The 17,841-nt window shown below is 47.2% G+C and overlaps 1 protein-coding gene across 1 annotated transcript in view; it reads left to right on the top strand.

Annotated features, from left to right (window-relative positions):
- Nucleotides 1–17,841, top strand: part of sec63 (SEC63 homolog, protein translocation regulator) — a 64,372-nt gene that overhangs the window by 21,637 nt on the left and 24,894 nt on the right. The window contains exons 4-7 of the mRNA XM_064991785.1: nucleotides 7,518–7,630; nucleotides 16,213–16,274; nucleotides 16,840–16,898; nucleotides 17,143–17,193. Coding sequence (XP_064847857.1) covers nucleotides 7,518–7,630; nucleotides 16,213–16,274; nucleotides 16,840–16,898; nucleotides 17,143–17,193 — 285 coding nt within the window. The remainder of the gene's footprint in view (nucleotides 1–7,517; nucleotides 7,631–16,212; nucleotides 16,275–16,839; nucleotides 16,899–17,142; nucleotides 17,194–17,841) is intronic.

Below are 17,841 nucleotides of genomic sequence, written 5' to 3'. Positions count from 1 at the left end.
GACCAATACACACTACCTGACGAACACACACTACCTGACCAATACACACTACCTGACGAACACACTACCTGACCAGGTAACACACACACTACCTGACCAATACACACTACCTGACGAACACACACTACCTGACCAATACACACTACCTGACGAACATACTACCTGACCAGGTAACACACACACTACCTGACCAATACACACTACCTGACGAACACACACTACCTGACCAGGTAACACACACACTACCTGACCAATACACACTACCTGACGAACATACTACCTGACCAGGTAACACACACACTACCTGACCAATACACACTACCTGACGAACACACTACCTGACCAGGTAACACACACACTACCTGACCAGGTAACACACACTACCTGACCAGGTAACACACACTACCTGACCAGGTAACACACACTACCTGACCAGGTAACACACACTACCTGACCAGGTAACACACACTACCTGACCAGGTAACACACACTACCTGACCAGGTAACACACACTACCTGACCAGGTAACACACACTACCTGACCAGGTAACACACACTACCTGACCAGGTAACACACACTACCTGACCAGGTAACACACACTACCTGACCAGGTAACACACACTACCTGACCAGGTAACACACTACCTGACCAGGTAACACACACTACCTGACCAGGTAACACACACACTACCTGACCAGGTAACACACACACTACCTGACCAGGTAACACACACACTACCTGACGAACATACTACCTGACCAGGTAACACACACACTACCTGACGAACACACACTACCTGACCAGGTAACACACACACTACCTGACCAATACACACTACCTGACGAACACACACTACCTGACCAGGTAACACACACACTACCTGACGAACACACACTACCTGACCAGGTAACACACACACTACCTGACCAGGTAACACACACACTACCTGACGAACACACTACCTGACCAGGTAACACACACACTACCTGACGAACACACTACCTGACCAGGTAACACACACACTACCTGACGAACACACTACCTGACCAGGTAACACACACACTACCTGACGAACACACTACCTGACCAGGTAACACACACACTACCTGACCAATACACACTACCTGACGAACACACACTACCTGACCAGGTAACACACACACTACCTGACCAATACACACTACCTGACCAGGTAACACACACACTACCTGACCAATACACACTACCTGACGAACACACACTACCTGACCAGGTAACACACACACTACCTGACCAATACACACTACCTGACCAGGTAACACACACACTACCTGACCAATACACACTACCTGACGAACACACTACCTGACCAGGTAACACACACACTACCTGACCAATACACACTACCTGACGAACACACACTACCTGACCAATACACACTACCTGACCAATACACACTACCTGACCAATACACACTACCTGACGAACACACTACCTGACCAGGTAACACACACACTACCTGACCAATACACACTACCTGACGAACACACACTACCTGACCAGGTAACACACACACTACCTGACCAATACACACTACCTGACGAACACACACTACCTGACCAATACACACTACCTGACCAATACACACTACCTGACCAATACACACTACCTGACGAACACACTACCTGACCAGGTAACACACACACTACCTGACCAATACACACTACCTGACGAACACACACTACCTGACCAGGTAACACACACACTACCTGACCAATACACACTACCTGACCAGGTAACACACACACTACCTGACGAACACACTACCTGACCAGGTAACACACACACTACCTGACGAACACACTACCTGACCAGGTAACACACACACTACCTGACCAATACACACTACCTGACGAACACACTACCTGACCAGGTAACACACACACTACCTGACCAGGTAACACACACACTACCTGACCAATACACACTACCTGACGAACACACACTACCTGACCAATACACACTACCTGACGAACACACACTACCTGACCAATACACACTACCTGACCAATACACACTACCTGACCAATACACACTACCTGACGAACACACACTACCTGACCAATACACACTACCTGACGAACACACACTACCTGACCAATACACACTACCTGACCAATACACACTACCTGACGAACACACACTACCTGACCAATACACACTACCTGACGAACACACTACCTGACCAGGTAACACACACACTACCTGACCAATACACACTACCTGACGAACACACACTACCTGACCAATACACACTACCTGACGAACATACTACCTGACCAGGTAACACACACACTACCTGACCAATACACACTACCTGACGAACACACACTACCTGACCAGGTAACACACACACTACCTGACCAATACACACTACCTGACGAACATACTACCTGACCAGGTAACACACACACTACCTGACCAATACACACTACCTGACGAACACACTACCTGACCAGGTAACACACACACTACCTGACGAACATACTACCTGACCAGGTAACACACTACCTGACCAATACACACTACCTGACGAACACACACTACCTGACCAGGTAACACACACACTACCTGACGAACACACTACCTGACCAGGTAACACACACACTACCTGACGAACACACTACCTGACCAGGTAACACACACACTACCTGACCAATACACACTACCTGACGAACACACACTACCTGACCAATACACACTACCTGACCAATACACACTACCTGACCAATACACACTACCTGACGAACACACTACCTGACCAGGTAACACACACACTACCTGACCAATACACACTACCTGACGAACACACACTACCTGACCAGGTAACACACACACTACCTGACCAATACACACTACCTGACCAGGTAACACACACACTACCTGACGAACACACTACCTGACCAGGTAACACACACACTACCTGACGAACATACTACCTGACCAGGTAACACACACACTACCTGACCAATACACACTACCTGACGAACACACACTACCTGACCAATACACACTACCTGACGAACATACTACCTGACCAGGTAACACACACACTATCTGACCAATACACACTACCTGACGAACACACACTACCTGACCAGGTAACACACACACTACCTGACCAATACACACTACCTGACGAACATACTACCTGACCAGGTAACACACACACTACCTGACCAATACACACTACCTGACGAACATACTACCTGACCAGGTAACACACACACTACCTGACGAACACACTACCTGACCAGGTAACACACACACTACCTGACCAGGTAACACACTACCTGACCAGGTAACACACTACCTGACCAGGTAACACACACACTACCTGACCAGGTAACACACACACTACCTGACCAGGTAACACACACACTACCTGACCAGGTAACACACACACTACCTGACCAGGTAACACACACACTACCTGACCAGGTAACACACACACTACCTGACCAGGTAACACACACACTACCTGACCAGGTAACACACACACTACCTGACCAGGTAACACACACACTACCTGACGAACATACTACCTGACCAGGTAACACACACACTACCTGACGAACACACACTACCTGACCAGGTAACACACACACTACCTGACCAATACACACTACCTGACGAACACACTACCTGACCAGGTAACACACACACTACCTGACCAGGTAACACACTACCTGACGAACACACACTACCTGACCAGGTAACACACACACTACCTGACCAATACACACTACCTGACGAACACACACTACCTGACCAGGTAACACACACACTACCTGACGAACACACTACCTGACCAGGTAACACACACACTACCTGACGAACACACTACCTGACCAGGTAACACACACACTACCTGACGAACACACTACCTGACCAGGTAACACACACACTACCTGACGAACACACTACCTGACCAGGTAACACACACACTACCTGACCAATACACACTACCTGACGAACACACTACCTGACCAGGTAACACACACACTACCTGACGAACACACTACCTGACCAGGTAACACACACACTACCTGACCAATACACACTACCTGACCAGGTAACACACACACTACCTGACCAATACACACTACCTGACCAATACACACTACCTGACCAATACACACTACCTGACGAACACACTACCTGACCAGGTAACACACACACTACCTGACCAATACACACTACCTGACGAACACACACTACCTGACCAGGTAACACACACACTACCTGACCAATACACACTACCTGACGAACACACACTACCTGACCAGGTAACACACACACTACCTGACGAACACACTACCTGACCAGGTAACACACACACTACCTGACGAACACACTACCTGACCAGGTAACACACACACTACCTGACGAACACACTACCTGACCAGGTAACACACACACTACCTGACGAACACACTACCTGACCAGGTAACACACACACTACCTGACCAATACACACTACCTGACGAACACACACTACCTGACCAATACACACTACCTGACCAATACACACTACCTGACCAATACACACTACCTGACGAACACACTACCTGACCAGGTAACACACACACTACCTGACCAATACACACTACCTGACGAACACACACTACCTGACCAATACACACTACCTGACCAATACACACTACCTGACCAATACACACTACCTGACGAACACACTACCTGACCAGGTAACACACACACTACCTGACCAATACACACTACCTGACGAACACACACTACCTGACCAGGTAACACACACACTACCTGACCAATACACACTACCTGACCAGGTAACACACACACTACCTGATCTAACACACTACCTGACCAGGTAACACACACACTACCTGACGAACACACTACCTGACCAGGTAACACACACACTACCTGACCAATACACACTACCTGACGAACACACTACCTGACCAGGTAACACACACACTACCTGACCAGGTAACACACACACTACCTGACCAATACACACTACCTGACGAACACACACTACCTGACCAATACACACTACCTGACGAACACACACTACCTGACCAATACACACTACCTGACCAATACACACTACCTGACCAATACACACTACCTGACGAACACACACTACCTGACCAATACACACTACCTGACGAACACACTACCTGACCAGGTAACACACACACTACCTGACCAATACACACTACCTGACGAACACACACTACCTGACCAATACACACTACCTGACGAACATACTACCTGACCAGGTAACACACACACTACCTGACCAATACACACTACCTGACGAACACACATTACCTGACCAGGTAACACACACACTACCTGACCAATACACACTACCTGACGAACATACTACCTGACCAGGTAACACACACACTACCTGACCAATACACACTACCTGACGAACACACTACCTGACCAGGTAACACACACACTACCTGACCAGGTAACACACACACTACCTGACCAATACACACTACCTGACGAACACACACTACCTGACCAATACACACTACCTGACCAATACACACTACCTGACCAATACACACTACCTGACCAATACACACTACCTGACGAACACACACTACCTGACCAATACACACTACCTGACGAACACACTACCTGACCAGGTAACACACACACTACCTGACCAATACACACTACCTGACGAACACACACTACCTGACCAATACACACTACCTGACGAACATACTACCTGACCAGGTAACACACACACTACCTGACCAATACACACTACCTGACGAACACACACTACCTGACCAGGTAACACACACACTACCTGACCAGGTAACACACACACTACCTGACCAATACACACTACCTGACGAACACACACTACCTGACCAATACACACTACCTGACGAACACACACTACCTGACCAATACACACTACCTGACGAACACACTACCTGACCAGGTAACACACACACTACCTGACGAACATACTACCTGACCAGGTAACACACACACTACCTGACGAACACACACTACCTGACGAACACACACTACCTGACGAACACACTACCTGACCAGGTAACACACACACTACCTGACGAACATACTACCTGACCAGGTAACACACTACCTGACCAATACACACTACCTGACGAACACACACTACCTGACGAACACACACTACCTGACGAACACACACTACCTGACGAACACACACTACCTGACGAACACACACTACCTGACGAACACACACTACCTGACGAACACACACTACCTGACTAGATGTAGGAACATTGCTGCTATAACAGCCTCCACTCTTCTGGGAAGGCTTTCCACTAGATGTTGCAACATTGCTGCTGTAACAGCCTCCACTCTTCTGGGAAGGCTTTCCACTAGATGTTGGAACATTGCTGCTATAACAGCTACTCTTCTGGGAAGGCTTTCCACTAGATGTAGGATCATTGCTGCTATAACAGCCTCCACTCTTCTGGGAAGGCTTTCCACTAGATGTAGGAACATTGCTGCTATAACAGCCTCCACTCTTCTGGGAAGGCTTTCCACTAGATGTTGGAACATTGCTGCTATAACAGCCTCCACTCCTCTGGGAAGGCTTTCCACTAGATGTTGGAACATTGCTGCTATAACAGCCTCCACTCTTCTGGGAAGGCTTTCCACTAGATGTAGGAACATTGCTGCTATAACAGCCTCCACTCTTCTGGGAAGGCTTTCCACTAGATGTAGGAACATTGCTGCTATAACAGCCTCCACTCTTCTGGGAAGGCTTTCCACTAGATGTAGGAACATTGCTGCTATAACAGCCTCCACTCTTCTGGGAAGGCTTTCCACTAGATGTAGGAACATTGCTGCTGTAACAGCCTCCACTCTTCTGGGAAGGCTTTCCACTAGATGTTGGAACATTGCTGCTATAACAGCCTCTACTCTTCTGGGAAGGCTTTCCACTAGATGTTGGAACATTGCTGCTATAACAGCCTCCACTCTTCTGGGAAGGCTTTCCACTAGATGTTGGAACATTGCTGCTATAACAGCCTCCACTCTTCTGGGAAGGCTTTCCACTAGATGTTGGAACATTGCTGCAGGGACTTGCTTCCATTCAGCCACAAGAGGATTAGCGAGGTTGGACACTGATGTTGGGCGATTAGGCCAGGCTCACAGTCGGTGAACCAATTCATCCCATGGGGTTGAGGTCAGGGCTCTCTCTGTGAAGGCCAGTCAAGTTCTTCCTCACTGATCTTGATGGACAAATTCTGTATGTACCTCACTTTGCACCACGGGACATTGTCATTCTGAAACCGGAAAGGGCCTTCCCCAAACTGTTGCCACGAAGTTAGAAGCGCAGAATCTTCTAGATTGTCGTTGCACACACTGACACGCACGCGCAGACAGACGCATACAGATACATCGTCATTAAGAGAAATGATATGGATTGAACGTGTGTGTGTGTGTGTGTGTGTGCAGGGAGCGTCTGTATCAGAGATTAAGAAGCAGTACCGTCTGCTGTCCCTGAAGTTCCATCCCGATAAAGGAGGAGATGAAGACTTGTTCATGAGGATCGCCAAAGCACACTCCGCGTAAGTCTGTCTGTCTCTGTCTCTGTCTCTGTCTCTGTCTCTGTGTCTCTGTCTGTCTCTGTGTCTCTGTCTGTCTCTGTGTCTCTGTCTGTCTCTGTCTCTGTGTGTCTGTCTCTGTGTGTCTGTCTCTGTCTGTCTCTGTGTGTCTGTCTCTGTGTGTCTGTCTCTGTGTGTCTGTCTCTGTGTCTGTCTCTGTGTCTGTCTCTGTGTCTGTCTGTCTCTGTGTGTCTGTCTGTCTCTGTGTGTCTGTCTGTCTCTGTGTCTCTGTCTGTCTCTGTGTCTGTCTGTCTCTGTGTGTCTGTGTGTCTGTCTGTCTGTCTCTGTGTCTGTCTCTGTCTGTCTCTGTGTGTCTGTCTGTCTCTGTGTGTCTGTCTGTCTCTGTGTGTCTGTCTGTCTCTGTGTCTGTCTGTCTGTCTCTGTCTGTCTGTCTCTGTGTCTGTCTGTCTCTGTCTCTGTCTGTCTGTCTCTGTGTGTCTGTCTCTGTGTCTGTCTCTGTGTGTCTGTCTGTCTCTGTGTGTCTGTCTGTCTCTGTGTGTCTGTCTGTCTCTGTGTGTCTGTCTGTCTCTGTGTGTCTGTCTCTGTGTGTCTGTCTCTGTGTGTCTGTCTCTGTGTCTGTCTCTGTGTCTGTCTCTGTGTCTGTCTCTGTGTCTGTCTGTCTCTGTGTGTCTGTCTGTCTCTGTGTGTCTGTCTGTCTCTGTGTCTCTGTCTGTCTCTGTCTGTCTGTCTCTGTGTGTCTGTGTGTCTGTCTGTCTGTGTCTGTCTGTGTCTGTCTCTGTCTGTCTCTGTGTGTCTGTCTGTCTCTGTGTGTCTGTCTGTCTCTGTGTGTCTGTCTGTCTCTGTGTCTGTCTCTGTCTGTCTGTCTCTGTGTCTGTCTCTGTCTGTCTGTCTCTGTGTCTGTCTCTGTCTGTCTGTCTCTGTGTCTGTCTCTGTGTGTCTGTCTCTGTGTCTGTCTCTGTGTGTCTGTCTGTCTCTGTGTGTCTGTCTGTCTCTGTGTGTCTGTCTGTCTCTGTGTGTCTGTCTGTCTCTGTGTGTCTGTCTGTCTCTGTGTCTCTGTCTGTCTGTCTGTCTCTGTGTGTCTGTGTGTCTGTGTGTCTGTCTGTCTCTGTGTGTCTGTGTGTCTGTCTGTCTGTCTGTCTGTCTGTCTGTCTGTCTGTCTGTCTGTCTGTCTGTCTCTGTGAACTAGATTATATAGTAATGTTAATGAATCACTGAGTGTTTCTCATACTCCGTGCTACCTACTACCGTACTACCTACTACCGTGCTGTGTTCTACCGTGCTACCTACTACCGTACTACCTGCTACCGTGCTACCTACTACCGTGCTACCTACTACCGTGCTACCTACTACCGTGCTACCTACTACCGTGCTACCTACTACCGTGCTACCTACTACCGTGCTACCTACTACCGTGCTGTGTACTACCGTGCTACCGTCTACCGTACTACCGTGCTACCTACTACCGTACTACCTACTACCGTGCTGTGTACTACCGTGCTACCTACTACCGTGCTACCTACTACCGTGCTGTGTACTACCGTGCTACCTACTACCGTGCTACCTACTACCGTGCTACCTACTACCGTGCTACCTACTACCGTGCTACCTACTACCGTGCTACCTACTACCTACTACCGTGCTGTGTTCTCCCGTGCTACCTACTACCGTGCTACCTGCTACCGTGCTACCTACTACCGTGCTACCTACTACCGTGCTACCTACTACCGTGCTACCTACTACCGTGCTACCTACTACCGTGCTACCTACTACCGTGCTACCTACTACCGTGCTACCGTGCTGTGTACTACCGTGCTGTGTACTACCGTCTACCGTACTACCGTGCTACCTACTACCGTACTACCTACTACCGTGCTGTGTACTACCGTGCTACCTACTACCGTGCTACCTACTACCGTGCTACCTACTACCGTGCTACCTACTACCGTGCTATCTACTACCGTGCTGTGTACTACCGTGCTACCTACTACCGTGCTACCTACTACCGTGCTGTGTACTACCGTGCTACCTACTACCGTGCTGTGTACTACCGTACTACCTACTACCCTACTACCTACTACCGTGCTGTGTACTACCGTACTACCTACTACCATACTACCTACTACCGTGCTGTGTACTACCGTGCTGTGTACTACCGTGCTACCTACTACCGTGCTGTGTACTACCGTACTACCTACTACCGTACTACCGTACTACCTACTACCGTACTACCTACTACCGTGCTGTGTACTACCGTGCTGTGTACTACCGTACTACCTACTACCATACTACCTACTACCGTGCTGTGTATTACCGTACTACCTACTACCGTACTACCTACTACCGTACTACCTACTACCATACTACCTACTACCGTGCTGTGTACTACCGTGCTACCTACTACCGTGCTGTGTACTACCGTACTACCTACTACCGTACTACCTACTACCGTGCTGTGTACTACCGTACTACCTACTACCGTACTACCTACTACCGTGCTACCTACTACCGTGCTACCTACTACCGTGCTACCGTACTACCTACTACCGTGCTACCTACTACCGTGCTACCTGCTACCTACTACCGTACTACCGTGCTACCTACTACCGTGCTGTGTACTACCGTGCTACCTACTACCGTGCTACCTACTACCGTGCTACCTACTACCGTGCTACCTACTACCGTGCTACCTACTACCGTCCTACCTACTACCGTGCTACCTACTACCGTGCTACCTACTACCGTGCTACCTACTACCGTGCTACCTACTACCGTACTACCGTACTACCTACTACCGTACTACCTACTACCGTACTACCTACTACCTAATACCGTGCTACCTAATACCGTGCTACCTAATACCGTGCTACCTACTACCGTGCTACCTACTACCGTGCTACCTACTACCGTGCTACCTACTACCGTACTACCTACTACCGTACTACCGTGCTACCTACTACCGTGCTACCTACTACCGTGCTACCTAATACCGTGCTACCTAATACCGTGCTACCGTGCTACCTACTACCTACTGCCGTGCTACCTACTGCCGTGCTACCTACTGCCGTGCTACCTACTGCCGTGCAACCTACTGCCGTGCTACCTACTGCCGTGCTACCTACTGCCGTGCCCACTACTACAGTGCTACCTACCGTACTACCGTACTACCTACTACCGTGCTACCTACTACCATGCTACCTACTACCGTACTACCTACTACCGTGCTACCTACTACCGTACTACCTACTACCGTCTACCTTACTACCGTACTACCATGCTACCTACTACCGTACTACCTACTACCGTGCTACCTACTACCGTACTACCTACTACCGTACTACCTACTACCGTGCTGTGTACTACCGTACTACCGTCTACCTTACTACCTTCTACCGTACTACCGTGCTACCTACTACCGTGCTACCTACTACCGTACTACCTACTACCGTACTACCTACTACCGTGCTGTGTACTACCGTACTACCGTACTACCTACTACCGTGCTGTGTACTACCGTGCTACCTACTACCGTGCTACCTACTACCGTGCTGTGTACTACCGTACTACCGTACTACCTACTACCGTGCTGTGTACTACCGTGCTACCTACTACCGTGCTACCTACTACCGTGCTACCTACTACCGTGCTACCTACTACCGTGCTACCTACTACCGTGCTGTGTACTACCGTACTACCTACTACCGTACTACCGTGCTACCTACTACCGTGCTACCTACTACCGTGCTGTGTACTACCGTGCTACCTACTACCGTGCTACCTGCTACCTACTACCGTGCTGTGTACTACCGTACTAACTGCTACCTACTACTTACTACCGTGCTACCTACTACCGTGCTGTGTACTACCGTGCTACCTACTACCGTGCTGTGTACTACCGTACTACCTGCTACCTACTACCGTGCTACCTACTACCTACTACCGTGCTACCTACTACCGTGCTGTGTACTACCGTACTACCTACTACCTGCTACCTACTACCGTGCTACCTACTACCGTGCTACCTACTACCGTGCTACCTACTACCGTGCTGTGTACTACCGTGCTACCTGCTACCGTGCTACCTGCTACCGTGCTACCTGCTACCTACTACCGTGCTACCTACTACCGTGCTACCTACTACCGTGCTACCTACTACCGTGCTACCTACTACCGTGCTACCTACTACCGTGCTGTGTTCTCCCGTGCTGCGGTCTACCGTGCTGCGGTCTACCGTGCTGCGTTCTACCGTGCTGCGTTCTACCGTTCTGCGGTCTACCGTGCTGTGTTCTACCGTGCTGTGTTCTACCGTGCTGTGTTCTACCGTGCTGCGTTCTACCGTGCTGGTAGCTAGCCAGTTAGCAAGCCCATAACCCTATTGACTTACTATCTACTCTCATGAGGCAGGTAAACATGCCCATAATGATCACAGCGTGTATTTATTAACGTATCAAGATATCAAATATTGTCGGCCGGCAACATATGGGATGTGAATAGGCATCGTTTCATTCCCTGGTCTGATGTGAATAGGCATCGTTTCATTCTCTAGTCTGATGTGAATAGGCATTGTTTCATTCTCTAGTCTGATGTGAATAGGCATCGTTTCATTCCCTAGTCTGATGTGAATAGGCATCGTTTCATTCTCTAGTCTGTTGTGAATAGGCATCGTTTCATTACCTGGTCTGATGTGAATAGGCATCGTTTCATTCCCTAGTCTGATGTGAATAGGCATCGTTTCATTCTCTAGTCTGTTGTGAATAGGCATCGTTTCATTCCCTGGTCTGATGTGAATAGGCATCGTTTCATTCCCTGGTCTGATGTGAATAGGCATCGTTTCATTCCCTGGTCTGATGTGAATAGGCATCGTTTCATTACCTGGTCTGATGTGAATAGGCATCGTTTCATTACCTGGTCTGATGTGAATAGGCATCGTTTCATTCCCTAGTCTGATGTGAATAGGCATCGTTTCATTCCCTAATCTGATGTGAATAGGCATCGTTTCATTCCCTAATCTGATGTGAATAGGCATCGTTTCATTACCTAGTCTGATGTGAATAGGCATTGTTTCATTCCCTAGTCTGATGTGAATAGGCATCGTTTCATTCCCTAGTCTGATGTGAATAGGCATCGTTTCATTCTCTAGTCTGATGTGAATAGGCATCGTTTCATTCCCTAGTCTGATGTGAATAGGCATCGTTTCATTCCCTAGTCTGATGTGAATAGGCATCGTTTCATTACCTAGTCTGATGTGAATAGGCATCGTTTCATTCTCTAGTCTGATGTGAATAGGCATCGTTTCATTACCTAGTCTGATGTGAATAGGCATCGTTTCATTCCCTAGTCTGATGTGAATAGGCATCGTTTCATTCTCTAGTCTGATGTGAATAGGCATCGTTTCATTCTCTAGTCTGATGTGAATAGGCATCGTTTCATTACCTAGTCTGATGTGAATAGGCATCGTTTCATTACCTGGTCTGTGAATAGGCATCGTTTCATTACCTAGTCTGATGTGAATAGGCATCGTTTCATTCCCTGGTCTGATGTGAATAGGCATCGTTTCATTCCCTAGTCTGATGTGAATAGGCATCGTTTCATTACCTGGTCTGATGTGAATAGGCATCGTTTCATTCCCTAGTCTGATGTGAATAGGCATCGTTTCATTCTCTAGTCTGATGTGAATAGGCATCGTTTCATTACCTGGTCTGATGTGAATAGGCATCGTTTCATTACCTAGTCTGATGTGAATAGGCATCGTTTCATTACCTGGTCTGATGTGAATAGGCATCGTTTCATTACCTAGTCTGATGTGAATAGGCATCGTTTCATTACCTAGTCTGATGTGAATAGGCATCGTTTCATTCTCTAGTCTGATGTGAATAGGCATCGTTTCATTACCTGGTCTGATGTGAATAGGCATCGTTTCATTACCTAGTCTGATGTGAATAGGCATCGTTTCATTACCTGGTCTGATGTGAATAGGCATCGTTTCATTACCTAGTCTGATGTGAATAGGCATCGTTTCATTACCTAGTCTGATGTGAATAGGCAGCGTTTCATTACCTAGTCTGATGTGAATAGGCATCGTTTCATTACCTAGTCTGATGTGAATAGGCATCGTTTCATTCCCTGGTCTGATGTGAATAGGCAGCGTTTCATTCCCTAGTCTGATGTGAATAGGCATCGTTTCATTCCCTAGTCTGATGTGAATAGGCAGCGTTTCATTACCTAGTCTGATGTGAATAGGCATCGTTTCATTCCCTAGTCTGATGTGAATAGGCATCGTTTCATTCCCTAGTCTGTGAATAGGCATCGTTTCATTCTCTAGTCTGATGTGAATAGGCATCGTTTCATTACCTGGTCTGATGTGAATAGGCAGCGTTTCATTCCCTAGTCTGATGTGAATAGGCATCGTTTCATTCCCTGGTCTGATGTGAATAGGCATCGTTTCATTCCCTAGTCTGATGTGAATAGGCATCGTTTCATTCCCTAATCTGATGTGAATAGGCATCGTTTCATTCTCTAGTCTGATGTGAATAGGCATCGTTTCATTCCCTAATCTGATGTGAATAGGCATCGTTTCATTCCCTAGTCTGATGTGAATAGGCATCGTTTCATTCCCTAGTCTGATGTGAATAGGCATCGTTTCATTCCCTTGTCTGATGTGAATAGGCATCGTTTCATTCTCTAGTCTGATGTGAATAGGCATCGTTTCATTACCTGGTCTGATGTGAATAGGCATCGTTTCATTCCCTGGTCTGATGTGAATAGGCATCGTTTCATTCTCTGGTCTGATGTGAATAGGCATCGTTTCATTCTCTAGTCTGATGTGAATAGGCATCGTTTCATTACCTGGTCTGATGTGAATAGGCATCGTTTCATTCCCTGGTCTGATGTGAATAGGCATCGTTTCATTCCCTAGTCTGATGTGAATAGGCATCGTTTCATTCCCTAATCTGATGTGAATAGGCATCGTTTCATTCCCTAGTCTGATGTGAATAGGCATCGTTTCATTACCTGGTCTGATGTGAATAGGCATCGTTTCATTACCTGGTCTGATGTGAATAGGCATCGTTTCATTCCCTAGTCTGATGTGAATAGGCATCGTTTCATTACCTGGTCTGATGTGAATAGGCATCGTTTCATTCCCTAGTCTGATGTGAATAGGCATCGTTTCATTACCTGGTCTGATGTGAATAGGCATCGTTTCATTCTCTAGTCTGTTGTGAATAGGCATCGTTTCATTCCCTGGTCTGATGTGAATAGGCATCGTTTCATTCTCTAGTCTGATGTGAATAGGCATCGTTTCATTCCCTGGTCTGATGTGAATAGGCATCGTTTCATTCTCTAGTCTGATGTGAATAGGCATCGTTTCATTCTCTAGTCTGATGTGAATAGGCATCGTTTCATTCTCTAGTCTGATGTGAATAGGCATCGTTTCATTACCTGGTCTGATGTGAATAGGCATCGTTTCATTCCCTAGTCTGATGTGAATAGGCATCGTTTCATTACCTGGTCTGATGTGAATAGGCATCGTTTCATTCTCTAGTCTGTTGTGAATAGGCATCGTTTCATTCCCTGGTCTGATGTGAATAGGCATCGTTTCATTCTCTAGTCTGTTGTGAATAGGCATCGTTTCATTCCCTGGTCTGATGTGAATAGGCATCGTTTCATTCTCTAGTCTGATGTGAATAGGCATCGTTTCATTCCCTAGTCTGATGTGAATAGGCATCGTTTCATTCCCTAGTCTGATGTGAATAGGCATCGTTTCATTACCTAGTCTGATGTGAATAGGCATCGTTTCATTACCTGGTCTGATGTGAATAGGCATCGTTTCATTCCCTGGTCTGATGTGAATAGGCATCGTTTCATTCCCTAGTCTGATGTGAATAGGCATCGTTTCATTACCTAGTCTGATGTGAATAGGCATCGTTTCATTACCTAGTCTGATGTGAATAGGCATCGTTTCATTCTCTAGTCTGATGTGAATAGGCATCGTTTCATTCTCTAGTCTGATGTGAATAGGCATCGTTTCATTACCTAGTCTGTTGTGAATAGGCATCGTTTCATTCCCTGGTCTGATGTGAATAGGCATCGTTTCATTCTCTAGTCTGATGTGAATAGGCATCGTTTCATTACCTAGTCTGATGTGAATAGGCATCGTTTCATTCCCTGGTCTGATGTGAATAGGCATCGTTTCATTCCCTAGTCTGATGTGAATAGGCATCGTTTCATTCCCTAGTCTGTTGTGAATAGGCATCGTTTCATTACCTGGTCTGTTGTGAATAGGCATCGTTTCATTCCCGAGTCTGTTTGCTCTGTGGCTTCAGCTGAAATAAAATGGCTGCCATTATGATTTAAAGGACATTTGCATCATCTTTCTTTCTGCTTCCTGTTGAAGCTTTCATGGACTCATGTCCAAACGTAGTATGCATTTCAGAAGGGCCCTCTATGCTCCGTCTTTGATTTGGACTCGTACTCCCACCACCCCCCCGTGCTCCAGTTCGCGTGCTCGGAGGTAGTATGCATTTTGAGAAACAATGTGTTTGCTTTATATCTCGTAACTTTCTTCCTTCCACCCCCCCCCCCCCCAGGCTGACCAATGACGAGTCAAGACAGAACTGGGAGACCTACGGCAACCCAGATGGGCCAAAAGGTACCGGTTCAACTTCTCATCGTTTTAATAATTTCATCGATGCTTACTTCCGAAGTGTGTCTCCTTCCTCCAAAAGTGTGCACTTGTTTCTTCCCCTTTATTGATCTGACAGGAAATGAGTGATATAAGACACTGCTTTTAGACTAGTGGATACCTCCGAGGAAAGGTGCTCGCGGAGCGTCACGCCCCTCTGGACTCTAATTCAGGCCCGCGGGTGGTTTTGACTAATACGGATAGAAATTATACTTAAAAAACTGTGAATAAATTTAAATGGACGTATTTAGTCTCGTCACTGTGTCCAGCTTGACAACAGTCACCTGAATGAGAGCTAGACAGTCAGGGAGCATCAAAAGGTCCCAAAGCGATGGATAAAGGTGGAGAGGTATTTAGAAATGTTTTGCTCATTTTTACGGCGAGGAATTCTAATCATTTTGTGACCCTCCGGACCTCGTTGAAGACCGAATGAGTAGTTTGAGACCCCTGATCTATTTCCATTCCATAAAAACCATCAACGTTTCATGTCTCTTCCTTCCTCCTCCTCCTCCTCTTCCTCCTCCCACTCCAGCCACTAGTTTTGGCATCGCTCTGCCTGCGTGGATCGTAGACTCCAAGAACTCCATGCTGGTATGTATTCTTTCTGTTAGGTCTGATCCACCTGTTGTTTATACATTACTGAGTTAACAGATCTCTCTGTCCCTCCCTCTCTGTCTCTCTTTCTCTCTCTCTTTCTCTCTCTCTGTCTCTCTTTCTCTGTCTCTCCCTCTCCCTCTCTGTCTCTGTCTCTCTCTCTCTCTCTCCCTGTCTCTCCCTCCCCCTCTCTCTCCCTCCGTCTCTCTCTCTGTCTCTTTCTCTCTCTCTCTGTCTCTAGGTATTGCTGGTCTATGGTCTAGCCTTCATGGTCATCCTGCCGGTTGTTGTGGTAAGAGTCCCGTTACCATAGAAACACACAAACAGATTTACTGAGTTGCTTGGGCAATACACCAGTATATGGTATAAACTCGTGGTGCTACGCCACTGCTTAGAACTATAATAAATATAAGCTGTGTTGAAGGGTCTCCAGCTGTGCAGCTGGTTTGCTAGCTAAGTGGCTCGATGCCAAGATCAAGGCTGCAGTCCAAACACATTATTTTTTACCCCCTCGGCCCGTGCGCCAGCCACTTTGCCTCGGGGGGAGGGGGGAGTCCAGTGGAAACCGGGTGCAGTTTGTTTGCCACCCTAAGTGGAAGTCCCAATTCACTGACGTTGGACCGCTCGATTGAGCTTGAGGGAACGTCTTTGGTCACTTGCGAGGTTGATATGACCCACAATTCAATGCAAATATATATACATACTGTATACATACATACACACACATACATACTGTATACACACATACTGTATACACACATAATGTATACACACATACTGTATACCCACATACTGTATACCTACATACTGTATACCTACATACTGTATACCTACATACTGTATACCTACATACATACACACACATACATACTGTATACTTACATACTGTATACATACATACATACAGACATACATACATACATACATACAGACATACATA

This window comes from Oncorhynchus masou, chromosome 16, assembly GCF_036934945.1.
Source record: "Oncorhynchus masou masou isolate Uvic2021 chromosome 16, UVic_Omas_1.1, whole genome shotgun sequence".
In the NCBI taxonomy this organism is placed as follows: Eukaryota; Metazoa; Chordata; class Actinopteri; order Salmoniformes; family Salmonidae; genus Oncorhynchus; species Oncorhynchus masou.
This window is presented reverse-complemented; position numbering and strand designations above follow the sequence as displayed.